General features: G+C 59.2%; 2 protein-coding genes and 1 non-coding gene across 4 annotated transcripts; all 3 read right to left on the reverse strand.

The window, feature by feature from the left end:
• Positions 1 to 1,439: 1,439 nt before the first annotated feature.
• Positions 1,440 to 1,513, reverse strand: TRNAI-AAU (transfer RNA isoleucine (anticodon AAU)). The gene has a single exon. It is a non-coding gene; the product is annotated as a tRNA-Ile (tRNA).
• Positions 1,514 to 5,098: 3,585 nt separating this feature from the next.
• PSMC4 (proteasome 26S subunit, ATPase 4) lies at positions 5,099 to 14,607 on the reverse strand. Its single transcript, XM_074980574.1, has 11 exons — positions 14,500 to 14,607; positions 10,040 to 10,138; positions 9,159 to 9,345; positions 8,933 to 9,079; positions 8,568 to 8,677; positions 8,187 to 8,280; positions 7,727 to 7,894; positions 7,362 to 7,438; positions 7,033 to 7,201; positions 6,073 to 6,128; positions 5,099 to 5,275 (listed from the first exon to the last, which is right to left on the reverse strand). The coding sequence occupies exons 1-11, from the start codon at positions 14,533 to 14,535 to the stop codon at positions 5,162 to 5,164; spliced, it is 1,257 nt and encodes a 418-aa protein (XP_074836675.1). The 5' UTR covers positions 14,536 to 14,607; the 3' UTR covers positions 5,099 to 5,161.
• A 1,798-nt stretch (positions 14,608 to 16,405) lies between these two features.
• On the reverse strand, positions 16,406 to 24,448 carry LOC142003898 (uncharacterized). Of its 2 annotated transcripts, XM_074981256.1 has the most exons (7): positions 24,308 to 24,430; positions 23,509 to 23,948; positions 21,101 to 22,233; positions 20,789 to 20,915; positions 19,605 to 20,240; positions 18,877 to 19,034; positions 16,406 to 18,556 (listed from the first exon to the last, which is right to left on the reverse strand). In XM_074981256.1, the coding sequence occupies exons 2-7, from the start codon at positions 23,939 to 23,941 to the stop codon at positions 18,548 to 18,550; spliced, it is 2,496 nt and encodes an 831-aa protein (XP_074837357.1). In that variant the 5' UTR covers positions 23,942 to 23,948; positions 24,308 to 24,430; the 3' UTR covers positions 16,406 to 18,547. The 2 variants fall into 2 exon arrangements, with proteins under 2 accessions (XP_074837357.1, XP_074837356.1); XM_074981255.1 differs by having other exon boundaries at positions 23,509 to 24,448.
• Between the last annotated feature and the right edge of the window lie 1,459 nt (positions 24,449 to 25,907).

A 25,907-nucleotide genomic window follows, 5' to 3' on the forward strand; every position in this document is an offset into this window, starting at 1 on the left:
TCCATTGATGAAGTGGTGAACCAATTAGCAAAGGTGAGCAGTGCAGATGGTATATTTCTAAAATACAAGGCTAGGGATTTGGCTGGTGCCTCCCTCTCTGTGATTCACTGCAGGAGGTCTACAGCATTGCTGGGCCCCTGGGCAAGGTGAGAGGGTCCTGCTCTGAGCTCCTGGAAGAGGCTGGGCCTCAGCCAGAAGGGGGAGGGCTAGGGACTAGCTGCCCCCATCCAGCCCTTCCCAGAGCAGGCTGCCAGGACTCTGGCAGTGCTTTAAAGGGCCCCAAATCCCAGACCCTTTGGGGCTCTTGGGCAGCTGCCTCCTTTGCCCTCCCTCCTGGACAGCAGGCCTGGTGATTCAGCAATGTCTCTGGGAGCATTCAGTGCAATCAAGCTGGGTGTGGGGCTCTCCCTGCTGTTGTGCTGAGTGATAACAGCACCTGGAGGGAGTTGCTGTTCATCATTATCAAAGCTCTGTGGGGGACAGTCCAGGATGGGGAGTTACAGGCCATCCCACACTCCCAGGCCGCACCCCAGGGATCACGTACCAGAAGTGTTGTGTGGTTTCCTTTCAGAACAGGCCCTGCCAGCTCAGCAGGGCATTGTCGAAGGGCAGGAGTGGATTGGTTGGGTTGAGGGGGAGGGAATGGTGACTTCACAGTTCAGTTTCACCCCACCAGGTAACAGACACCCCCCCCCCGATGTCCCCTGACCCAGCTAAGTGTGAGCCCAGGAAGCAGCGCCTCTGTTCTCCAGGTGTCTGTGGGGTTTAGAGCCCTGGAAGGCTGGCCCCACAACATACACCTGCTGCATTTGGACCCCAGAAGTGCCTCGCCCCACAAGAGCACTGGATGGGTTGGTATCTCAGCAGTGGCTGGTTTGAAGCCCTCCCCATGCTGGCTTCACTGCCTGTACCTCATCCCCTGCCCCTCCGTAGTTGCCCGTGGAGCAGACAGGCTGCCTGACGCAAGCTTGGCCAAAAAAACCAAGAAGTCCTGTGGTACCTTAGAGAGTAAGAGATATTTTGGAGCATAAGCTTTGGGCAAAGACCAGCTTGGTCAGATGCATGAGTCTTTGCCCACAAAAGCTTATGCTCCAAAATATTTGTTAGCCTATAAGGCACCACAGGACTTCTTGTTGGTTTTGGAGACACAGACTAATGCGGTTACTACTCTGAAGCTTGGCCAGACTCTGCTTTGGGCGCTGCAGTCACTAGCCTCCGACTGTGGCCAGCCCTGCCCTCTCTCTAGCCGAAGGCTGGGGGCAGGAGAGGCCTGACAAACAGCAGCGTCGGGGAAGGAGGAAGAGGGCCTAGAGGTAGAATTTGTGACGCCCCATTTCCTGCCTGTCCCGGTTCGAAAGGCTCTGCAGAGACGATGCCGTGACACCTGGTTGGCTCTGCCGCGGTTTGCAATTATCCATGGCAGGACCCAAAAGCTTCTCTGGCCCGTACGGGGATCGAACCCGCGACCTTGGCGTTATTAGCACCACGCTCTAACCAACTGAGCTAACCGGCCGGACTGACGAAAGTCTCTCCCCAATGCAGTTCTGTGACTCAGCACCCCGGGCGCCCCCTGGTGGACCGTTGTAGATACGGCATCCAAATGTCCCACCTCTTTGCGAGTCCAGACAGCGGCTGGGGGCCTCGAACACGTGCTTTCACGGGCGCAGCAATGCGGTAGCTGGCAGCTTCTATCCTCCCAGGGCCAGCACTGTACGTGCATGTGTGATGGCCCGGGGCGGCAGCATCCTGCCCAGCTGGATCGGGCGCTACACGTGGGCTGCTCCTCACCGGGGTCAGCTGCTCGGTGCCCGGGCCTCCTGCAGCGCCCACCGATGGGAGCTGCCTGATCCCGGGGCTCCCCCGCAGGCAATGGATGGGATTGGCTAGGGTGCGGCTGCCCCGGGCGGCGGTACAGGGACCCTGAGTAGGGCCAGGAGTGGCAGGTGAGGGTTCTCCGCTGGCAGCGCCGTGCACCTGCGCCAGAGAGCAGATCCAGGTACTGGAAAACAGGCCTGGGTCCCACGCAGCCCCTGGTTGGGTTGGCTTGAATTAAACAGGGCTAAAAGCGTTCACCCCGCGGGCACTTCCTGCCCTGCCCTGCGGAGCAGAATGGCAGCCCCCACCCCAGGGGCTTCTCCAGAGCAGGAACCCCACCCTTTGGGGGCTGTTTGCTAACCCTGGAGCTGCAGCTGCTGCATTGCCAAGCCAGGCCGCATCCCTGAGCAGCAAACAGAGCCAGTGCCCATCCACACAAGTAGCCAGCCCTCAGGTATCAGCACCGCCAACCCCAGTGCCCCACTGGGCCCTTTGTGCCTGGCAGGAAACCTACCCTGGGCAGTCCAGGCCTGTGCTGGGGCGTGGAAATGTGGTTCCCTCAGGCCCATGCCGGGGGGGTGCGCTCAGCCTGTTTGTCAGGCTGCGACAGGATGGGAAAGTGCTGGCTGGGACTGGGTTTGCCTGGTGCTCTCGCCTGCTTTGATGCAGAAGGGGAAAAGGGCCCAGCTTGCCCCCACTCCACCTCCTAATGCCTCTTCATTCCTGGGGTGATGTACAGGCCCAGAGACACAGCGAGCAAGTGTCAGGTAGAGCTTGGTACAAGACAGGGCCTCCCTTTTCATAGCCTGCCATTCCCTGAGGTCGTTCAGAGCTCATGGGCCTGGCACGCCTGCATTATCGGATGCTGTCCCTGCCTCTGAAGCCAGGGGAGACAGCTGGGGGGCCCGTGGGTTGTGTTCTATGGCCCTGAAGAAGAACATTCCTCTCGGCCACTGAGTTTGCCTCTATATTGAGGCGCGGTGCTTCAGACCCACACCAGCTCTGGCGCTGGCCCTGAGGGTCCCACTGGAGAACGTCTCCTTCTACCTCTTATTCACCTTAGTCTTTTCAGGCGGGAATGTGAGCTCCAGTTGTCTCCATTGGTTTCACTCCATGTGGCTGCCAGGGGCACCAGGGTGCAGGCCGGAGAGACCCTGCCCCTAGCCAGGCTCCTGGTCAGGGAACCAGTTCTGATGGCAGGGGATGTTAACCAGGATTGCAGGGACCAGGTAGGCACCAGAAACCTCTTGGTTTGTTTTTTTCAGATAACTTCAAACTGAGCTGCTAGTGCAGTGTATCTAGTTCCCCTCTAGAAAAACTCTATATACGTACCTGTAAGTGTAACCCATGCACCTCCTAGGTGTCCCAGCCCACTTCCAGAGACGTGCTGCCCTGCTCTGCTGGAGATCACAGTTCTGGGGCTCCCAGGGCCCTGCTGGAGGGAACGTCATAGTCCCAACGCTGGCAGGACACTGCTGGAGCTCAGAGCTGTGGGGCTCACAGCGCAGTGCTAGGAGGGAACGTGGGGTAGGCCTCCACGCATGCACTAGCAGGCCTGTGGTCAGTCCCTACAGGCAGAACAGAAGGTCTCTATGGCTGCAGCCCACGTCCCATGGCTGAGGTTTGAGGAGCAGGGGCAGTGGGCGAGGAGCTGGGATGTGGGAGAAGTGTGGGAAGCACATGCCCCTGGCTGGACTCCCCACTCAGGGCTGGTGTCCCTGCTCTGCCTCAGAGACGGGCAGGTGAGAGGGAGAAGCAGCTCCTGAGGTGCACTTTCCCGCTCTGCTCACAGCTGGGCCCGTGCAGGAGGGCGTCACCCGCAGCCAAGCACAAATAGCTGCCTGCGTTTCCAGCAGATGGACACCCTGCCACCAGGGTTCCCCCTCCCTGGGACCCACCAAAGCCTCCCTGGTACCAGGGAGAAGCCAGAGGGAGCCTGTTCCCCTCCCCCTGGCAAATGCAGGAAGCTGGCAAGGGCTCCTTCAGTGCCTGGTTAATAGAGGGGAGGTGGGTGATGCTGGTTTCTATTCAGTGGCTTGTGCTCATTTCCTCTGGGGTGGGGCCAGGCCCAGGAGAGGCTCCTGCCTGGGGCAGATTTTGCATTTCCAGAAAAAACTTGTTCCAAGTCAGCCCCCAAAAATTCAGAAAAGCCAAATTCCCAGCCAGGCGACTGCTGCCGCAGCAGCCCACCACCATCGGTGGGCAGAAGGGGCCATGCAGAGCCCCAACACAACTCAGTCCAAAGCATTTCAGTGTTCAGGGGCCTGGGCTGTGCCTGTACGGCAGGGGCCCAAGCAGGGACACAGATGGAGCTGAGTGCAGCTGCTTCCTGCTGCCGGGGAAGGACATGCCCTGCACAGGGGTTAATCCACCTCCCAGACTGCAGCCCAGGCACTGGCCAAACTCTTCCAGCTGCCCAGCCGTGGGCGGCAGAGCTATGGCAAGGGGGTGGTGCTTGCACAGAGCCGGGCAGCTGAACATTCAGCACAGACCAGGCTAGAGCCTGGCGCAGACACAACATTGGTATCTGCGTCTGTGAAGACGAGCTGCAGATACCTGCAGCCACATCTGTGGCTGTGTAGTGCTCCAGACTAACCCTCTGCTCGCGAGCCACCAGGTGAGAGCAGGCAGGGCCAGGCCCCGCTGCGATCACCCCAGGGCCTCCGCAAACCAAACCAGGCTTTCAAATGGAGCCAGGCTGCCTGGCTCAGTCAGGTTACTGGGGAAGCCGTGGAGGAAAGGCTGGCGGGGGCAGACCAATGGTGGTAGCTGGCATGAGGCTGGGGCTGCCAGGCTTGTGGGCAGGGAGTCATAGCCACCCACCCGGCTGGCTCAGCAGCAGGGCTTCCAGGGTTGCCTGCAGGGAGTCTTGGCTGCTCCCACCATGGCAGGTCCTGGGACTGTTATTGGCCAGGCTAGGCAGGGTGCTGCCCCACCTTCCAGGTGTTCCTAAACCTCCAACTGCTGGACTGGCTCCCAGGCGGGGTCCCTCTGTCGCTGGAGCAGCTGCCTTTGCAGAACCCCGCAGAAAACTTGCCCCTGGTCTGGTGTCCCACGGGGGCAGCGCTGCACAGGCTTGGTCTCCATGAAGCCAGCCAGGGGCAGCCAGTACGAGAGCACCACCCAATGGGCTCAGAGCTTGTACACCCCAGTGCTTGGGGGCAGGGTCCACAGGGCCCCAAGGTTGGAAGGGGAGTCGCAGGAGCTGGGGAACACAGGCTAGGAGCACCAGTGCTTGAGGGCGAAGGGCCCCAGGAACAGACAGCAGCAAGGGCGGCAGAAGTGGAGAGCTGGGGCTGGGTTTATTGGGGGGAATTTGAACCTGCCCCACGCCCCCCCCAGTCTCTCATTTGTAGAACTCGTGCTCCTGCTCATCCTTCTTGATGACCGTCTTGTACGCCTTCTCGAAGTCCTTGGCCAGCACAATGTAGCGGTTCTCCCGCACAGCCAGCATGCCGCCCTGCGCACACGGGGACGGCGTGAGGGGCCACACCGGAGCAGCGACACCTCACGCCCCACTGCCCCCACCCCCCTGCGCACATGGGGACACGGGAGGGGTGACGCCAGCGCAGTGACACCTCACCACCCCCAACGCACACAGGGACAGGGTGGGGGGCAACGCGGGTGCAGTGACAACCCCCACCCCCCACGCAGGGGTACAGGGCGAGAGGTGACACCAAAGCAGTGACCGCCCCATGCCTGCGGTGCACACAGGGACGGGGTGAAGGGGTGACACCAGGCGCAGGTGCAGAGACTCCCCCTTGCCGCCCTGCAGAGGGGCACGTGGGTGGGACGTCGGGCACAGGGACCCTTCCCTACACAAACGAGCACATGCCTGGGGGGAGATGCTGGGTGCAGTGACAACCCCACACACGATGGGCATCGCCCCAGGGGAGGGGCATGCGGACACAGCCCCGCCCCCCACCTGTGCTATGCACGACAGACAAGTGCGAGGGGCCCGAGATCTGTGACCCTGCCTGCTGCACAGGAAGGCACACACGTGGAGGGGACCCCGCCCCACTACATGCACTCGTAGGGGGAGGGGATGGGGGACCAGGTGCAGCGACTCCCACCCCGCCCTGCACACAATGGGCACGAGCCCCAGCCCAGTGACCCCCTCACACCCTGCACACGTCGCCCACCCAAGGCCCCCAGAGCCCCGCTGCTTGGTGGAGGGGTCAGGCTGGCTGGGGAAGTAGCAGGACCACACCACCCCGAGCCGCCCCAGCTGCTTCCAGCCCCCTGCCCCCCACTCACCTCCTGGCAGATGGAGTTGATGTCAGCACCGGAGATCTTGTCTGGCCGGGCCACATCTGGAGGGCAGTGAGGGAAAGCCCTGCACAGCATCTGGGCCGGGCCTTGGGAACCACCCACACCAGCTCCTCCCAGGGGCCAGGGCCGGCCAGGCTGCCAGATTGGCTCCTCTGAGCCTGGGAGCAGCCGGGCACCCCTCCCAGTGGGGTGGGACCCAGCTCTGCGCCCATGGAGCAGGCTGGCCTGGCAACAAGCCTGGCACGTGTTGGGGCTGGGCTTGGAGAGTGACCTCCCCAGCCTGGGGATGCAGGTACAGACAGGAGCCAGCTCCCCCCCGCCCATCCCCTAAGCAGAACCAGGCAACCCCGGCTCAGCTAAGCTGGGGCCCTGGCCCAGCCCCATCCCTGGGGCCAGCCTGCCCACTCTGAGCGCAGCTGATCAGCCCAGGTCTTTCCTGGCACCCTCCATCCAGCTGGACATCGGAAGGGGACAGGACAACTCCCAGCTCCCATTGCAGCCCCCGGCCCGGGCTGCCCAGGGAGGGGTTCTTGGGCCAGTGCACCCTGCACTCCTGGCCTGTGTGACTGAGCGAGCGTCAGGGGCTGGATGCACCCCGAGGGCTGGGGGGCAGGGAGAAGTGGGGAGAGGGCTGACAGGCAACTGCTTATGAGCTGAGCCCAAGACGCCCTGTGCCCCTCTGCCAGACCCCAGTGTGACACTCCCCCTATAGCCCCCAGCAGGACACAGCCCTCCCCTCCCACCCCCAGCTATGGCCCCTGGCCTGTGCCCGGCCCTGTGACACAACACACCCTCCCCCTGCCATAACCCCCAGGCCCTGCCAGCCATGGGCTCTAGCAGGAAACAACATTGTACCGGGCTCCCAGCAGGACGCGGCCCCTGGCCCCTGCCAGGCCCCCCAGCCTCCCTTCCATCTACCCCTGTGCCAGGCACTAGGCAGGATACAATCCTCCAGGTCCACCTCCTCGGACAGGTTCATCTTGCTGGTGATGGTGGAGAAGATGAGACGTTTCTGGCGCCGATCAGGCAGGGGAAACTCGATCTTACGGTCAAGTCGGCCGGGCCGCAGCAGGGCGGGGTCCAGCGTGTCTGCCCGGTTTGTCGCCATGATAACCTGGGGGGCAGGAGCCCACAATCAGCTTCCAGAGAGCCCCCTCCCCATCTGCAATCGGGAGATTCAGCTCCCCGGGTCCTGGCCCCCAACCCCACGGGGACAGCAGCCTCCACCGCCCTCCCCCGTACAGCAGAGCCCCGGCTCTGCCCCTGCCCCGCACCTTGACATTGACGTTCTGGTCAAAGCCGTCCATCTGGTTGAGCAGCTCCAGCAGGATGCGCTGCACCTCCCTGTCGGCTGGGGAAGGGGGACAGCCTGGTGAGCAGGGCGCCTGTCCCACTTCCCCCCTTCCCTTTATGCTGCCCTTGCGCATCTTGGCTGCCGTCCTGCCCTGCCCCCACTGCCCCAACCCCCCAGACCTGCCCCCCGCCCCAACTGCCTGGGGAGCACAGGGCTCGTCCCACCGTGACACTGGCACCCGCAGGGAGGGGTCCTGGCTGCAGCTCTGCTCCCCTGCAGCCGGCACTGGATCCGGGCCCACACCCCACTGCCGCCCCAGCCAGCCCCGGGCGGCGCCCCGCTCACCCCCCGTCTGGGCGTCGAAGCGCTTGGTGGCGATGGCGTCGATCTCGTCGATGAAAATGATGGCGGGCGCGTTCTCCTTGGCCAGCCGGAAGACGTCGCGCACCATGCGCGGCCCCTCGCCCAGGTACTTCTGCACGAACTCCGAGCCCACGACACGGATGAAGGCAGCTGGAGAGATGGGCGCCCCGTGTGAGCGACCGGCTCCCGTGCAGGGCTACAGCCCCCTCCCACCTGAGCAGAGAGACACCCCCTGTCCGCCACAGGCCAAGTGCTCCCTGGGGCAACCCACAGGTCTGGCCCCAGCCTCTGGCACTTGCAGCAAGAAACCAGGGCTTTGCCTGAGCCGGGCCCCTGGTCCTGGCACCTTTGCGCCTGAGAAGCGAGGGATCTTGCCAGACTCCCATGATGCCAGCTGGGTGCTGGGCATTGCTGCTCCCCCGCCGCCTGGCACCCTGCTCACCTGTGGTGTGATGGGCCACGGCTTTGGCCAGCATGGTCTTCCCACAGCCAGGGGGCCCGTACATCAGGACGCCACGCGGGGGGTCAATGCCGATCTGAGGGGACAGAGCAAGTTACTGGGGGCTCCCCTGCCTCCCCGCTCCGAGGGGCCCAGGAAGCGGGCAGGGTCCATGTTGGGCACTGCCCAGAGTCAATGGTGCTGTGCAGCTCCTGCTCTGAGAGCAACCTGGCAACCCCAGCCTGCCACCCCACCCCACCCCACACAGTCCTGACCCCGCAGGAACTGCCCAGTTTGGCCTGCAGGGTGCAGCTCAGCCCCAGCCCCAGGAAAAGCCACCCCGGAGGTCGTCCTTCCCCACCCCCAGCCTGGGCTCACCCTTACCTGTTTGTACAGCTCAAAGTGGGTCAGGGGCAGCTCCACGGCCTCCCTCACCTCCTGCTTCTGGATGTCCATGCCCCCGATGTCGGCGTACATTACGTCTGGCTTCTGATCTGTGGGCACACAGCAGGCTGAGCCCAGCACAGCTGGGGGACCCCACCTCTTGCAATACCCCATCCCCGTACGCCTAGCCTGGCCAGCAGACTCCACCCCCCACAGGAGCCGAGCAGCATGGCCAGGGGACCCCCCCTCCTGCAGGACCCCTACCCACTCATGCCCACCACAGCCAGGGCATCCCACCCCCCGGCACTGGGAGTGCTGCTCCCTGTGGCTCTGGCTATGCTGGGGCAGGCACAAGGAGCCCCCACCTGACGTCAGCATCATGATGCTGCTGTCAGCCTCGGGCGGCAGCACATCCACCAGCGCGTTGCTGTGCTTGTGCAAGGCCACCGACGCGTTGGGCTTCAGCAGCTCCCGGTCGATGGTGCTCAGGATCCGCACGTAGTAATTGGAGCCTGCGGGTGGGAGGCAGATGATGGTGAGCCAGGAAGAGCTGGGGCCTGCCCCTTCCTGACCGACTCCACCCTCCAGCACCTGTGGTGGAGCCCACGATGGCTGTGTTCTGGTCCACGGCCTCCAGGAACTGGCCGATGACCAGGGGGATGCTCTGAATGCGCTTCACCTCCTCCTGTGCGTGCAGGAATTCCTTCTTCAGGTTCTTCTGCTCATCCTTGATGTACTCCTCCTGCACCTCCAGGAACTCCAGCTCCTGCTGCAGCTTCTACAGAGACAAACACACACAGACACAGCCTCTCCTCCTGCCCCACCAGGGATTCCAGCCCCTGCTGCAGCTTACAAAGGGATGGGTGGACAGACAGACAGACAGCTCTTCCTCCCTGCTCTGCTCAGGGGCCCCCAGCAGCTGCTAGAGGAAGTGGCTCAGCACACAGCAACTCCCTGCTCAGTGCTGTGGCTGGATGCTCCGCAGGGCAGCAGGCTGCAGGCGGCGCTGGGACTGGAAGAACCAAACCCCTGAGAGCTTACTGGAGGCCGAATCACCCAGTCCCTGGCCCCAAACCTCAGCCACACAACCCTGATCAGAAGTGTTACCAGGTCCCCTCTAGGCGACAGGGCCTGCCAGCCCTACCCCACCCCACCCCACCCCGCTGCACCATGGCACCCCTTCAGGATCCACCAGCTCACCTCCCTCCATGCTTCCATGCAAGGGCACCACCTTCACAGCCTCCTAGCCCAGTACCCTCAACCCATGTGCTTCCATGGGACAGTATCTTCCTCAGTGCTTGCCAGCTTGTCCCTGCAGGCCCACAACCCCTGTGCGAGGACACCCCCCTCAGGGCCTGCCAGCCCAGCTCCTCCTGTCTGGTCTGAGAGCCACTCCCACCCTGGGGCTTGCTCTCCCTGCACAGCTCCTGTACGAGGGCAGCCCCTTCCTACCACCCCAGCCCCCGACTCACCTTGTACCGGCTGTAGAGATCCTCCAGGTCCTCAGGCTCTGGGGCCAGGAAGGACAGGCCGGTCTGGGGCCTGGAGATGGCCAGCGCAGGCAGCTCATCCTAGGACAGCCACAGACAGGCAGGGTAAGAGATGGACGCTCCGGAGGCCATGACCGCAGCCCAGGGACGGGGGAAGCTCCCTCTGAGCAGCAAATGTCTCAATCCCAATCTGACCCTGACCCCAGCCACCAGGGTGCCAAGTGCTGAGGCCCTGAGCCCAACAAGAGACAGACACCCCTCATTTGTCTGCCACATGGGCACAGGGGAATGAAGGGAGTAGAGGGCCATCAGAGAACAGGAATGAATTCAGGGTAGTGGGGCTGGATGCAAGTCACCCAAGGGTGCTGCAGGAATCTCAGTGCAACTGTTGAAAACAGAAACTAACAGATGGCAGGAAAGATCCTGAAAGACCGGAGAAGGGTAAAGGTAGCACCCAGCTCTAAGAGATGGGAAAGGAGCCAGGGAAACACAGACCAGTCAGCCTCACCTCACCACTTGGGCTGCTACTAGAGCAATAGACACAAGAGTCCATTTGTTAATACATGCAGGACAAAGGGGGATTCACCAGGAACAGACCATGCCAAACCAGACAGATTTCCTTCTTTGGTAGACAGGAAGATGCAGTGGATGTAATATTCCTGCACTTTGACTAGGCTGTTGCTAGCTTTAAAAAGCTCACACTGGTACCTTCTCTGCCTTTTGTCAAATCTGTTGTGAAAATGACCCAGCACATGTTTGTTGTCAGGACATCACCGGAGACCGCCCTCACAGGAAGTAAGTGGCAAAATCCATGTTCCCACTAATTTTTTCCATCCATGGCTGAAATACGTTTTATGTGCACCACCAAAAGAAACATAAATATCAACTGGCATTCTGTGGTTTAACACTGAGATTACATCTGCAATTAACCACAATTTTTGAAAATGCAATTAATTTTGTTTAGTTAATCATGTGAGTTAGCTGCATTTAACAGGCCGTTCTACTTTTAACACAGTCCCACATGACAGTCTGATAAGCAATCTGGAGACATGCAGGCTTGACTGACTGGCTACAGACTGGATACATGATTGGTTAAACTGTCACAAACTGAGTAACTAGTAACGGGAAGGGGTTGGACTGGAGGCAGGTCTCACAGGGATCTGCTCTGGGTGCAGTGGGTTTAACATCTTTCTCAGTGACCCAGAAGTAGGAAGCGAGAGCAAGCTGAACAAATTTGCAGATGACACAAAGCTGGAGGAGGACAACATTGCAAACACTGGGAGGACACAGCCAAAATCAGAGAGTTCTTGATTAATTGGAGAACTGGGCTCTGGACAGCAAAATGAAATTCTGCAAAGAAAAGTCAGGTGCTGCACGGCAGGAAGAAAACCAACTGCACAAATACAGAATGAGGAAAAATGGCTTGGTGGCAGCCAGCTCTGAGCACTGTGTTGGATCACAACCTCAACAGCAGCAGCAAAAAAAAGAAAAAAAAAAAGAAAATCAAAGGCAATGTTAGGTCATGGGTGGTGATAGCACTGCTCTGCATGGCACTGCCTAGGCTGCAGCTGGAGTCGTGTCAAATATTGGTCACCAATATACAGAAAATCCACAGAAGAAAGCGGGGGTGGCATCCAGCAAAGTCCGTTACACTCTCACATGGAATCTGCATGGAATACGCAAAAGAGGAAGACCTTGGACAAGGTGGAGAAGATCGACTGAGACTGAAGGACAATAACTGGGGTACTCCTGGGGCCAGCGAGAAATTCTGTCCCAAGACAGAGTGAAGTGGAGACTTGTAGATGACCTGTGCTCCACGCGGAGTACAAGGGTTAAGTAGTAGTAATATATACAAAGGATGTGAACAACAGGGCCAGGTTGTAGAGGTGAGCAACAGAGACAATCAAAGGAATGGAGTGCTGCCATCTGAGCAAAGGCTGAAGGAACTGGCATGTTTAGTTTGGAAAAGGGGAGACATGCTAAGGGACATCCCCGAAAGGCAGCCATAAGAGTGGGAGAAGTTGTTCTCTCCTGCCACAGAGGGCAGACAAGAGGTAGCAGGTCCAAACTACAGCCTGGCAGATTTCCATTAAATCTTAGGAATAACTTCCTAGTGGAGAGAACAGAAAGCCAAGGGAGCAGCTCCCTCACTGGAAGTTTCAAAAGGAGACTGGAGCCAGCTTTCTTAGATGGTTTCACCACAAAGAACCCTGCACCTCAGTAAGGGGGTTAGACTAGATAGCCACTGCAGTGCTTTGTACCTCAATGATTCTAGATAGGTCAAACAGCAAAGAGAAAACAGAAGCGTTACTCAGTGGTTAGAGCAGTGGGCTAGAAGTCAGGACACCAGTTCTATCCCTGGCTCTGGGATGGGGCATGGAGGTTAGGGCAGGAAGGCTGGGAATCAGACAAAGCTGATACAATGGATTTTAATCATTTTTTTAAAGCTAGATTGGATTTGCATAAATTAAATGCAGTTTAACAAAAATGAGCATACCTAAATTTGAAATGGACGGTGCATGGGCCCTGGACTCCATGCAGGGTCATGTGCCGCTCTCCCACCCTCCCCAAAGGGACAAAGGACCAGCTAGCAGGTCCAACTGGTGCATGGAGCAGGGGTCTAGCACCCACACATTCAACAACAGGGAAAACAAGCAAAGGAGCTCTGTCTCACTCTGTTTTCCCAGCCATGTTGCAGAACCACCCTCACGCTCACTGGTGGGAAATGGAGCAACACAGCAAAGTGAACTGAGCCACGTTGCTTCAGTTTCCACATGGCTTCTGGTGAGTGCAGGAGTGGGGCTGGACTCCTGCTGCTGGCACTGGACGCCCAGGCCGCCTCAGCTGGTGGCACAGGCAAGAAGGGGAAAGGCAGAGCCTAGGGTGGGGATGGGGGGGCTGTCCCAACCCTTCCCCAGGAGGGGGAGGGTCACATGGCCAGTGCTGCTGTGTGGGCCTTCCCCGGTCCAGCTCACCAGTCACCCTAGGTTCTATGACTTTATTGGACATGCGTATAGTGTTGAAGCCAAGGGAACCTGTGGCTATGGCTATACTATTGTTACTATTTCAGGATACAACAGCAACTCCAGGGCTAAACTCCATGCTCGAAATAATAGCAGTATTATGTTTCTACTACCCTTTGTTGTGACAGGGATGGCAGAAACCTCAAAATGGCCTGGTGCCATTTGAATGGCACAGAGTTCAAAATAAGGTAACTCGAAACCTTTGCACAATTCATTATTTTGAGTTACAGCTACGGTGTAGCCATAGCCTATTAAAATAATCAGAAGTACGTGTTTTCTGATATATTAGAGAAAATCAGGCCATCAAACGAGTGAAAGTCGGAGGATGAACCCATATCTGGGAGAGGGCTAAACCAGCCTTTGCTCTCCTGCAGCAAGAAGAGGACACAGCTCCCTCACCACTTTATTCCACATTAGGAAACAAGCTGGGAGCTAAACAAGCAGAAAAGCTGTTTTCTTGTCCAATCTCTGCATGCCAACAAGCTACGCGAGCACCAAGCACCTGAGAGCTCCAACAACACTGCCCTGTGCAGAAATCTTCCTCACTCTGGTCCCGCTCCTAGGGCCCTCAGAGTATCTCAGTCTCACACAGGGGTCTACTTTAGTCCTGTACAAGCTCTGTCTTTACGCAGTGACAGGAAACAGTCAGCACAAGTTACTAACTATGAAACAAGAGTTTACGTAGCTATAAATATTTTATGAACTCAGCAAACTTTTCAGGTAAAACGTGGCTTGATAACCCCTCCCCCATGCGTCCAAAATATTTACAGTCATTTTAGTTAACAGATAAAACTAAAATGTTGAGTTCGCAGATTTCAATGAACGTAGGACTTGCCTAATCACCAAACAGGAGCATTTGCTAAACCCCGAGAAGGTAAGAAATGAAAATTCCCCCACGTTATCCTAAAAAGGCAGCAACTAAGACGGAACAAACACAAATCAGACCCCCAGGCTGGAGCCCTGACCCTGGAGGTGCGCGGGGAGGGGACTTGGGCTCCGAGCAGAAGGGGGTTTCACGCCCAGCTCGGTGGGGAGAAGGGAAGGAACCGGGACTCTTGATTTCCACGGCCGGCGGGGGAGGAGGAAGGGCCCTGTGCCCGGCACGGAAGGGCGCCCGGATTCCAGGCCGGGACCGCAGTGACTCGGCATCTCTCGGGGGGGGGGAGGGGTCGTGGGACACGCTACGGGGGGCGCGGAAGAGGAACGGGGAGGACGGCCCGGGCTCCCCGCGCCCGGCGGGAGGGAACAACTCGGACTCCTGGGTCCCGCGCCCGGCGGGGAGGGGGAGCCCGGACTCCCCACCAGAGCCGCAGTGACCCGGCACCTGCCGGGAAGGGGACTGGGGAGGACGGACGCACGGCGGGGGCGGGGAGGCCCGGGGTCCCCGCACCGCCGCTGCGAGCCTCGCGCTGCCGGCACCTGCGTCTTCTCCACCAAAATCCCGATTTCCTCCATTGTCACCGCCGGGGCCGCCTCTCTCCGCGCGGGGGCCGCTGGGAGCGGAACCGCTTCCGCTAGGCGCGCGGGGGCTGCCGGGAGCGGGAATCCCTTCCTGAGCGCGGGGCTTGCCGGGAGTCGTAGTTCCGCGGCGCGGGGGCTGCTGGGAACTGAGTCCGCTGGGCCCGCGCAGCCATTGGTGGGTTTTATCCGCCCTGCTCCTGCCGGGCGGGGGAAGCGGGGCACGAGCGGGGCTCCGGCCGCGTGGGGCAGTGACGCGCTGTGCGGGCCGGAGCCGAGCGGGGCGGCCCGGTGTGGGTGCTGGGCGCTGGATCCCAGCCCGTCCCGTGCCACACCCGCGCCGCCCCGTCGAGGACGCCCGTAGCCCTGCGGCGGCCCCGCACGCGCGCGTTTCCCTCGCGGGGAGCTGGGCCCGTGCAGAGCCTTTGTCCCGGGACCGACGCACCCAGGCGTTGTCCGGCCGCGAAGCCCAGCGGGCTGCAACAGGCCCACGCCTGTCTCCGCCCTGAGCGCTCCTGCAGCGCTCCTCTGGGCCGGGCGGGTTTACAGTGACTGCTCCTAACCTGGCTCGTGCAGCTACGGCCACGGTCCCAGCACCGGGGAGCAGGTGGCAGCGCGATGCTTGGAGCAGCCCCTACCTTGGGAAACGGCCCCAGGAAAGGACGTGCTTGCTAGAGAGCCACAGGGTCAAGCAGCTGCCGCCCTGTGCTCAACGGGACTGAACGCCAGCCTGGCACACTTCCCTGGCTCCCGGCTCTGAGCTGCGTGAGTTGTCTCTGCAGCTTCAAGGGGGAAGTGATCCAGGCTGAGAGCTGGACCCACATCGGTGCTAACGTCCTTCTGGCAGAGCCCCTGGGTCCTTGCCCCAAAAAGAGGGTTACTCCTCACACGGGGAGCCAGAGGTGTCCCTGCAAACAGTGTGGTGCATTCTCCCACATCGCTACGTTCCAGCCCTTTGTAAGAAACAAGGTGCAGGGTACTTGGCTGGCTGAGGTTGCAGTTTGGAAGGCTTTAGCCAGGCGCTGGGATCTGTGCTGCTCCCTGCAAGGCCCTTGGTTTGCAAACACCGTTCAAAGTGCATTGTCAAGGAGGCTTTGTTTCCCCTCCCTGCACTGCTGAATAGATGCCGTTTTTACAACTTATCTCAAGTTCTGTGGAAACACATCCTGTGCTGCTGGTGGAATTTTCTCACATCCCTCTAATGCTGCCTCCAAAATGCCCACCATGATCCTAGTGGTTCAAACCAAAGGCCCATATAGCCCTTTATCCTGTCTTCTGATGTGGCCAATGCAAGGTGCCCACAAGGGAATGAATAAAACCAGGTAATTGTGAAGTGATTCAACCTGTCACCCCATTCCTAGTCCATACAGACACAAGGGAAACCATCCATGCCTGTCCTACCTAACAGCCATTTTCCATGAATTCACCTAGGTTTTTTTTTGTACCCCATTAGTATCTTGAAAAACAACAAAAAGTTCTATGGCACCTTATAGACTCCCAGATAGTTTGGAGCATAAGCTTTTGTGCATCTGATGAAGTGGGTTGATTCATTGTGCATTGTCTGAAGAAACTTCTTTTAAACCTGCTGCCTATTAAATTAATTTGGTAATTTCTACTTCTTGTGCTATGGCAGGGAATATCTTTTATTTTTTCCATACCAGTCATCATTTTAGATCTCTGTCATAAACCCCTCCCCACCCCCTCACTCTGTTCCAAACTGAAAAGTGCCAGTCTCACTACTCTCTCAGCTGTTCCATACCCTAATCAAGAATTTTTTTCTGAATATTTTCTAATTCCAAGCTTTTTTGAAATGAGGGGACCACATCTGCACATGGTATTCAAGGTACGGTGTACCACCAATTTATAAAGCAGCAATAATATATTCTGTGTTATGTATCCTTTTCTTAATGATTCCCAACCCTGTTTACTTCTTTGCTGCTGTACATTGATTAGAGATTTTTAGAAAATGATCTGCAATGATACCAAGATCTTTCTCCAGTGGTCATAGCTCATTTAGACACCATCATTGTATATGCATAGTTGGCATTATGTTTTCCAATATGTATTACTTGCCATTTTGTTGCCCAGTCATCCAGTTTTGTGAGATCCTTTTGAAGCTTATCACAATCTTCTGTGAACCTACCTATCTTGGAGAATTTTGCATGAACTGCAAATTCTGTCCCCTCGCTGACTACCTTTAGTTCCAGATGATTTATGAATATGTTGAATACAAATGGTCCCACCACAAACCATAGGGAGAAACCATTCTGAAAACTGACCATTTATTCATACCCTATCTTTTAACCAGTTACCAATTCATAAGAGTGCCTCCCTTCTTTTCCCAGCTTATTTTGCTTAAGAGCCTTTGGTGAGGGAGCCTGTCAAAGGCTTTCTGAAAATCTAAGTACACTTTACCCACTGGAACCCCCTGTCTATGTGCTTAGCGCCCTCTCACAGAATTCTAGTAGATTTTTGAGGCAGGATTTCCTTTTACAAAAACCATGTTGACTATACCCCAACAAATTATATTCATCTACGTCTGACAGTTTTGTTCTTTACTACAGTTTCAACCAGTTTTCCCAGTACTTCCTGATCTGTAATTGCTAGCATCACCTCTACAGACCTTTGTAAAATTCTCTGTCACATTAGCTATTCTCCAGTCACTTGGTACAGAAGCTCATTTGAAGGGTGAGGTACAAACCACAATTAGTTCTTCCATTTCACAGTTGAGTTCCTTCAGAACTCTTAGGTGATACCATCAGGTCCTGATGACTTGCTACTTGTTTTATTAATTTGTTTCAAAACCTCCTCTAACAACACTTCAATCTGGGACAGTTCCTCAGACTTGTCATAGAAAAAGAATTGCTAAGGTTTGGAAATCTCCCTCAGCCCTGAAAACCGATGCAAAAAATTCATTTAGTTTCTCCACAACAGTCTTATAGTCCATGAGTGCTCCTTTACCATCTTGGTCATGCAGTAGCCCCACTGGTTGTAGAGCAGGCTGCCCGAGTCTGATGTACTTAATTTTTGCTATTACTTTGAGTCTTGGGCTAGCTGTTTTTAAAATTCTTGTTTGACTTTCTGCTCATATTTTTTTTACATATCATTTACCAGACTTTATGCTATTTTTCCAATTAGGGTTTAATTTCCATTTTTAAAAAACACAGCTTTACTTTGTTTAGCCATGGTGACACTTGTTTAGTTCTCTTACTGTGTTTTTAATTTAGGGCATACATTTAAGTTCAACCTCCATGATAGTGTCTTGAAGTTTCCATAGAGTCTGCAGGGATTTCACTTTTAGCACTGTGCCTTTTAAGTTCTGTTTAAGATCTTCATTTTTTGTGTAGTCTGAAATTAAATGCTACAGTGCTGCATTACTGTAGTGTTTTTCCCGTTATAGGGATGTTAAGTCTAACTACATTATGGTCAGTATCACCAGGCAACAGATCCCTCTGTCAACAGCCATAGGGCTAAGCACTGGGCATCTGTCAGGGGCCTCCTGCCAAAAGGCAGGCTGGGTGCTGAAACCATTCTCTGCTATTGCCAGGGGAACTGAATGAGCCATGGTGCACTTGGGAGTCCCTGACAGATACTTCCTCCCAGGTGCAGGCATAGCCCCAGGCCCAAGCGAGGTGCATTGCTTTATTGAGACCAACCTGAGAAGTGAAAGGGGAGAGAAGGCTTTGGGAATGTTGTATCAAAAAGCTACTGGAATAGGAAAGGCTCCCTAGAAAGTCCAGTGATGAGACACCAGCTGCCGGGGCTCAGCACAAACCATGCTGGATCCAGCTCCAAGTGCCCTGGGACTGCTGGCCCAGTGCCCCTGAGATCCCATCCAAGGCCTGCCCACTCCAGATGCTTGATGCCAGTGGCTCTGGGCTGGAGCAGGGCCCACAGGGCCAAGCGGGAGATGATCACATTCTGCCTGGCATTGCCCATGCTGCTGCTGAACACTCATCCGGCTCCTCAGTGCTAGGCCACAGGCAGACGCTCACCAGGCACTTGGGCTTCAGGAGAGCTGTGGAGAGGGACAGAGTGAGAACAGGAGCCGGCCAGACGAGCCTGTAAGCTCCAAGCTGGGCATCGGGCTCAGGTAAAGAGGTGGGTCTCTGAGCACAATAAGCAGAGACGACATCTCCCAGCTGTGGGGGGATACAAGGAAACAGCTCAGCTGGGACACTCAGGAAGCCACGGGGGACAGAGCTTTCCACGGAACTAGCCAGAGGAGTACCCTCTCCCAGGCTGAGCTGCCAAGGTAGCCTTGTTCCCAAAGCAGCTGTGGATCCAGCTGGGTGGGACTGGGCCACAGGGCAATGGTTGGCCTGGATGAGCACTTACATGTGTTGGTCGGGGCAGGCCCACGTCAGGACTCTCAGCCGTGACCCAGGGGGGTTTGGTTGTGGTCTGCTTCCTGTCATTCAGGATGCGTGAGATGGTGCCCAGGGCCTCGGTCAGGCCTTGCAGGTGGGCGCCGCTGAGCCCATACAGGGTGGAAGCTGCAGGACAAACACGCTGAGTTGATCTCGCCCAATGGCTTGCAGCAGAACCCATCTCCCTGCCTACTGCCCTCCCACATGCCAGCCAGCACCTGGGTTAACAGCCTGCTACTACTGCCTGCTGACAGGACCAAGCCCGGGGTGGACAGCCTGCTACTGCCACCTGCTGAGAGGAGCCAGGGGAGCACCCCCCCAAACCTCACCCAAATGTGGGGACAGCCCAGCAGCAGCGCTGCCTGCTGGTGGAGTTGCTCCACTGGTGCATGTATCAGTCTGGGACTGAGACTCTGTCTCCATGGGCTGCTCCACTCAGATCTCCTGCCCCATGGAGTAAATCCCTGAGCTCAGGCACCAGGGCTGGGACTTTGCACTGAGCTCTCCCCTACCCCTGGCAACAGGGCCAACCTGGAGCTGATCCCCAGAGGTGCTGCCTCTCCCCACTTTGATCCAGCGGCCTGCAGGTGCTGAGCCCATCTGGGGTCTGTTTGCTGCTGTCAGGCCCTGGCTGGAGACAGAGCTGTCTCTGACAGCAGCCCAACACCCCTGGGGACGCTGGTGACCAGCGCCTACCTTGGGTGATTCTTAGTTCCTCCCGGGCAGCATCCAGCTCGGCCCGCAGCACCGTGCAGCCCAGGCAGCGGGGCCGTGTCCCCGGGCAGGCTACACAACCCTCTGGCGCTCTCTCTGCACTGCCCTCTCTGTCCCATGGGGAGTCCAGTGATGTCACCAGGCCATCCCTGAGGAAGGGGCCATCAAGCTCTGGGGACGTGCGGCCGGCGCTCCTGTGCTGGGAGCTGCAGATCCTGTCCCCCTTGGAGCCAGTGCGATCTGGCTGCACGTGGCTAGCAGGGCTCTGCTGCTCACACGGAGGACGGGGCACAGGCAGCCGCATAACCCCATTCGGAGCCTCCGAGACGCTGCTGTGCCCTTGCGTGGTGGCTCTGCCCTGTGACACGCTGCCCGTCCCCATGTGCCCTCCGGGGCCAGCACCACATGGCTCTCTGGCCTTCACAGCTGCTGGAGGCAGCACTGGGGCAGCGTTCTTCTCTGCTTGCCGCAGGGGCCTGGTGCTCTGCAGGGGCTCTAAGCCGTTCTCCACTTGCAATGCCTGCATGGAGCTCTCTCTGTCACACAGGGGCTGAAGAGCTGCAGGCTCAGTCGCCCCCAGGCTCAGTCTCTGCATCAGTGGAGCACACGCCATGGAACCTGGGAGCAAAAATCACCAAGAGTTACTGCTCGAGAGGCCAAGGGACCACGCAAGGCACTGGGGAGCTGGGTTCACCCCTCTGCACCAGTCTCCCTGGGACCTCTGGCCAGTCCCGGCTCTGGCCCTAGCTCTGAAAGGGGGACGAGAGCGTGGCCCTGCCTCATGGGAGCTGAGTGCAGAAGCCTGTGGCCATGATTCAGCCTAGTTGCTCTGAGACATTTCCTTCATGCCCTGGCCCCTCCTCAGCCAGGGCACAGGCACAGTGACCCTCCCCCGTGCAATGCACTCAGCCCACGGGCAGGAGAGTGGGGAAACGTCAGACTCACAACTTGCTGCTGCTGGTCCTGCTTACACTGAGGGCCCTCAGGCTGTGCGCCACACGCTGCCAGCTGCCCAGGGCGCAGAAGCTCACCAGCTGGTATGCGGGCAACTCAGGAGAGCTCCTGCTAGTCCCCTGTGACCACCCTGGCCGAGCCCCCAGCCCTGGGCTAGAGGCCCTGGCCATTTACAGCCAGCCAGCTCCAACCCTGTGGACAGGAGCACTCACCCAAGAAGCCGCCACGCCAGCCGTTCTCCTGCGCGCTGGCCCCCTGGCACGCCCTCAGCTGCTTGGCCAGCACAGCCTGCTGCACCACATCCACGTCCCTGGCACCATCCTGGACGGGCACCTGCACCTGGAACAACGAGTGGCCCTCAGTGCCCTCTAGTCTGGGCCTGGTGCCCGGTTCAGCGTAGCCCCATGTCATGGAGCCACACAACATCCCCTGCACCAGGGACAGGACGGGCAGTGAGCCCGGGGCCAACCCTCAGCACACTCACTCCATGTGCCCATGGATGATGCAGGATCCCGCGGGCTCACCTGGGGCTGCTGCCGCCCAGGCTCCTGGGGAGCGAACTGGAACTCTTCGGCCAGAGCTACGGCCTCCTGGCCGCTCCCCGGGCCCCGCTCCCGCACCCAGATCTGCATTTCCATGGGCAGGAGGCTCAGGAACTGCTCCACAACCAGCAGCTCCAGCATCTGCTCCTTGGTGCGGGTCTCCGGCTGCAGCCAGCAACGGGACAGTTCCTGCAGGCGGCCGTAAACCTCCCGGGGCCCCTCCGCCTCCTGGTAGCGGAAGCCCCGGAAGCGCCGGCGTTGCGTCTCCATGTCGTCGTGGTGCAGGACGACTCCCTTCGCCTTGGCACCATCACCGCTGGCATCCAGGCTGGCCTGGCCTTGCTGGGCTTCCCCAGGGAGGGCGGGGAGAGGACAGACTCCCCCCGGCCCACCAGAACCCTGGCAGGTGTCAGTCACTCCTCTGGACAAGGCCAGATTGGGCTCCGTCTCCCCGGCTTCCCCCACTCCACGTGAGGCCAGAGGGGCTAAGAGGCCCGGCTGACCCTCCCGAACCCGCTCCCCCCAGGGCTGCTGCCCGTTCAGCGGTTGCTGTGGCACCAGCCAGCGCAGGATCTCGTCTGCTGTCCAATACTGCACGGCCTGGGGGGTTTTCCCTGCTTGTTCCAGGGCCCCTGCAGGGGCAGGGCTGCCCGCCTCGGCCTCCAGCCCCTTGGCCTGTGCTCGCACACCCTGCTCCAGCACAGCGGGGGCATGCAGCCCGCCCCTGGCTCCAGCTCCCTCCCGCCCCACCGGCTGTGGCTCCTGCACTGGGGGTGTGGACTGGGCCAGGGTCCCCAACATCTCCAGCTGTTTCTGAAAGAGCTTCTCCAGCAGCTGGGCCTGGAACTCCCGGTCTTCCCGCCGCATCTCCCGGTCGTGCTGGATGAACTCGGCCAGGCTCTGCCTCTCGTCTGCCCGCCACCCACCAGCTCGACGCGCCCGCTTCAGCTCCAGCTGGCTGCGCCCTTGCTTCTGGCTGGGGCTTTGTGGTGTCTCCTGTGGGCCATCCTCCCGGGCCTTGCGCTTCTTGGCCCGGAGGTGCACGAGCCGGTCCAGCGCCGAGACCAGCTTCTGGGAGGCTGGTCGTGGCTCTGCTGATGCAACTGGGGAAGGGCCTGGAGAGAGCGAGAGCGGAGAGTGAGGACGTGCTGCACACCTGGCCGGGCACACACCAGGTATGGTACCGCCCAGGGCTGCACTTCCATTGTTTACTTTACAGCACGAGGCAGCAAGGGAGTTGGAAGCCTGGTCGCAGTCAGGCTGGGGCACCGACAGAGATGCTGCCTAGAAAGAGGGGCACAGTGCCCCACCTCAGGTCAAGCTGATGGTGCCCAGTACAAGTAGCAGGAAACCCAGGCTGACTTTCTGCCCGCAGGCAGGCAGAGGAAGGCCCGAGACCTCAGATACAATTCAGATGCACCAGCAGCGTGGCAGAGCCAGGCACGCCAGCAGAAGCAGGCCCTGGCATGGAGAGTGATTCTGGCCAGGACAAGAAAGCAGCCAGGCTGGATTGGTGCAACTCAGAGGGGGCCGCAGTGCCTGGCCTGCATGGAAGCTGGGCCTGGGAGTAAGAGCGGCATTGGTGTGCCAGGGCTAACTTCTGCAGAGTGACCAGGGGCTCTGCTCCACTCAGGCCCCCTTCACAGCCTACGTAGAGACTGGGAGGAAAACCATAGACCAGTTCTGGAGAAAAGCTTCCAGCCCAGAACCTCTGCCCTCCACCACTGCACCTCAGGGGTTCTCAGCGATGCCCATCCTCCACGATGGCCAGGTGATGTCCATCACCAGGGCAGTGAGCCAGAGGCTGGAGAACCCCTGTGGTGGTTGATCAGCCCAGCTTAGATGTCTGCCTGAGATCAAGCTACAGCTCCATCTTAATTAACATAACATCCCCCGCCCCCATTCCTCTGCAGATGGCATGGGGCTGCTGGCAGCAGGGGACTGGACTCTTCCTGGAGAAGGATGTGGCCCTAATGTTCTGAGGCGTGGTGAGTCAGGCCATGTGATAACAGTGAGGTTGCTCTGCCCCTCTATACAGTGGCCCCCAGTCTAGACACCACCAGGGGAACAGGGCTCAGCTACACCAGCCCACAACAGGGGCACTTTGTGCCTGTGGAACCCTGGCCTCAGCCTGCTCACGGGCCTGGGACTCAGCTACACCAAGGACATGTGGCCAGCATGGCTGCTGCCACCTTCCACATCCTGAAGCTGCAGCCCTCGGTGTGTCCCAACTTGGCCCAGCTCCCAGGCTGGCCAGAGGACTGCTGCTTGCCAGGATGGTGAGATTCTGGCATGGCTGGAATTCCAGAGCTCCAGACAGGGTCCCCAGCACAGCACCTCTCAATAACCCTTTGCCAAAAAGGGCTTACCAGGTGCCAGCAAGGGCTTACCAGGTTCTGGTGGCAGCTCATCCGCAGACGCCTCCTCCTCCTTGACCTGCACAGCCTGCACCTCGCCCAGCGGGGCCTGTGCCTCCGGTAGCATGTAGCTCACCTCCTCAGCTCCCTGGCTCTCCGAGGCAGCAGCCTGGGACCCCCAATGGTCAGAGGCTGAGGCCTGGGACTCCCAGTGCTCAAAGACAGCAGTAGCCTGGGAATCCCAGGGCTCAAAGGCTGGTGCCCCCCAGGACTCTGGGGCGCCCATGCCTTCCTGCCGGTCCACAGCACTGGACCCTTCCCCGCTCTCTGCCAGGAGGCTGCAGCGGGTGCTCTCGCAGCGCTGCATGATCTGGTCCATCTCCTCATAGAAGGGGCAGCGCATGGGAGGCCTCCCAGCCGCATTGTTCTCCTTGGCCTTGCGATACGTCACCTTGAGGCCTTTCATCTTCTCCCTGCATTGATCCCCAGTGCGGTAGATGCCCAATTCAGCCAGGCGCTGGGAGATGCCATCGTAGACAACCCTATTCCTGCCACGTGAGCTCAGGTCATGCGAGGTGGCTGCCTCTGCCCACAATGCAATCAGCACCTTGATGTGGTCAGCTGGCCAGCTGGCTGCCCGTTCCTGAGGCTTGTCCCGGCGCATCGCAACAAGAGGGGGCTGGACAAATGGAAGACCCCCAGGGAAAGGCTACAATGCCCAGCACCACCCTGGTCTGGTCTGACACCGGGAACCCACGTGACACAGCACAACCCAGCCTAGCCAGGCCTCAGGCCTCTGCTCCCTGCACCTCCTCCAGACGTCACAACTCACACAGGCTGGCCCCAGGTGCCTCATGGGCCATGGCTAGGAGACACCAGACACAGGGGTTCTCAGGCACAGGGCCAGTGGCTCCAGATCTGCCGGGTAACATCAGCCCCAAAGAAATTCCCCTTGGCATCAGTGCTGCAGAGATGAGCAAGGCCGAGTGTTCTGTATTGAGCAAGATAAGAAATGCAATCAGTGTGGCTGCTATTCCCTGTGGGTTCCCAATCACAAGTGGCCAGCCCAGCCCAGCCCCCTCAGGTACAGCAAGGTGCAGCCACACAGGCCCCAGTGCATCAGTCAGGTCAAGTGGAGATGGGCACAGTTCCTATGGGGCCAAGCGCCAAAGTGGGCAGGTCACGGATCTCAGTGAAGTACCCAGCTCTCTCTGCCTGAGTAGGCTCCCCCTGCCCCAACCCATAGCCGAGATCCCTGCTCCCCCCAACAGACAGATCACCCCTCCCTCCCCCCCAAAACCCAGCTCCCCCCAACAGACAGATCACCCCTCCCCCCCCATAGCCCAGCTCCCCACAACAGACAGATCCCCCCATAGCCCAGCTCCCTGCTCCCCCCGACAGATTTCCTCCTCCCTCCCCATAGCCCAGCTCCCTGCTCCCCATCGCCCAGCTCCCCCCAACAGACAGATCACCCCTCCCTCCCCCCGCCCCATAGCCCAGCTCCCCACAACAGACAGATCCCCCCATAGCCCAGGTCCCTGCTCCCCCCGACAGATTTCCTCCTCCCTCCCCATAGCCCAGCTCCCTGCTCCCCATCGCCCAGCTCCCCGCAACAGACAGATCACCCCTCCCTCCCCCCGCCCCATAGCCCAGCTCCCTGCCCCCGAGAAGATGGGGGATGGTGTCTGTGCTAGGGCGGGAGGTGCAGGGGGCTCCCCCTCCCCGGGCCCAGAGCTACCCGCCAGGCGCGGGGGGCGCTGAGGGAGGGGCGTGGCCTGAAGGCCGAACGGTCCCGGGGGGCGGGGGCCCAGCAGCCCGGGGACTGGAGGGGGGGGGGGGCGGCGCCCCGCCCCACAGCTGCCCGCCAAGCTGCGGGGGGGGGGGCAGAGCGGCACAAGGAGCGGGAGCGCGCGGGAGGAACTAGCCCAACGGCTGCCGCAAGAGGCGGCAGGGAGGGGTCACGAACCCCCAACAGGCCCGACCCGGGCCCGGCCCCCTGCACCGGAGCCACCTACCGCTGCCAGGGCCCCGCGTGGGGGGGAAGTCTGCTTGAGGCGGAGCCTGCGCAGGGCGCTCTCGGGAAATGCCATCAAGGCCACTAGGCCACCTTACAATTGGCTGAAGTGTCTGTCAGTCATAAAAGTGGGCGCATCAATTGGAGGGTGAGGCCGCCAGTCAGAGGGGAAGGGTATCGCGAGCGGTCTGGGCGTCTGTCAATACAGTTGCCGGGATAGGCTGACCCCACGAGCGGTGAGCAGCCAGGGATAGGCTGGTCCCTGGAATGAGGAGCAGCGTTCCTACGACTAGCAATTGGTGTGAAGGACTGTCAGTGAGGCGCCTCTGGGCAGTGATTGGCTGCAGTCTCATGTCACACAGCGGATGGGCTGGCTTCACTAAGAGCCCGCCCTCGCCTCGGCCAGGAGCAACCAATA

The sequence above is a fragment of the Carettochelys insculpta genome, chromosome 30, assembly GCF_033958435.1.
Source record: "Carettochelys insculpta isolate YL-2023 chromosome 30, ASM3395843v1, whole genome shotgun sequence".
NCBI classification, from domain to species: domain Eukaryota; kingdom Metazoa; phylum Chordata; order Testudines; family Carettochelyidae; genus Carettochelys; species Carettochelys insculpta.

Excerpts from the sequence above, each read along its gene's own strand:
- LOC142003898 (XM_074981255.1), bottom strand. The coding sequence starts at position 24,139 with ATGCGCCGGGACAAGCCTCAGGAACGGGCAGCCAGCTGGCCAGCTGAC. Across the intron at positions 22,234-23,508 it reads TGAGCTGCCACCAGAACCTG|GCCCTTCCCCAGTTGCATCA; the intron begins GTAAGCCCTTGC and ends CGCTCTCTCCAG. Across the intron at positions 20,916-21,100 it reads CTGGGCGGCAGCAGCCCCAG|GTGCAGGTGCCCGTCCAGGA; the intron begins GTGAGCCCGCGG and ends TCGTTGTTCCAG.
- PSMC4 (XM_074980574.1), bottom strand. The coding sequence starts at position 14,535 with ATGGAGGAAATCGGGATTTTGGTGGAGAAGACGCAG. Across the intron at positions 10,139-14,499 it reads TTTTGGTGGAGAAGACGCAG|GATGAGCTGCCTGCGCTGGC; the intron begins GTGCCGGCAGCG and ends TGGCTGTCCTAG. Across the intron at positions 7,202-7,361 it reads ACCAGAACGTCAATGTCAAG|GTTATCATGGCGACAAACCG; the intron begins GTGCGGGGCAGG and ends CCTGCCCCCCAG.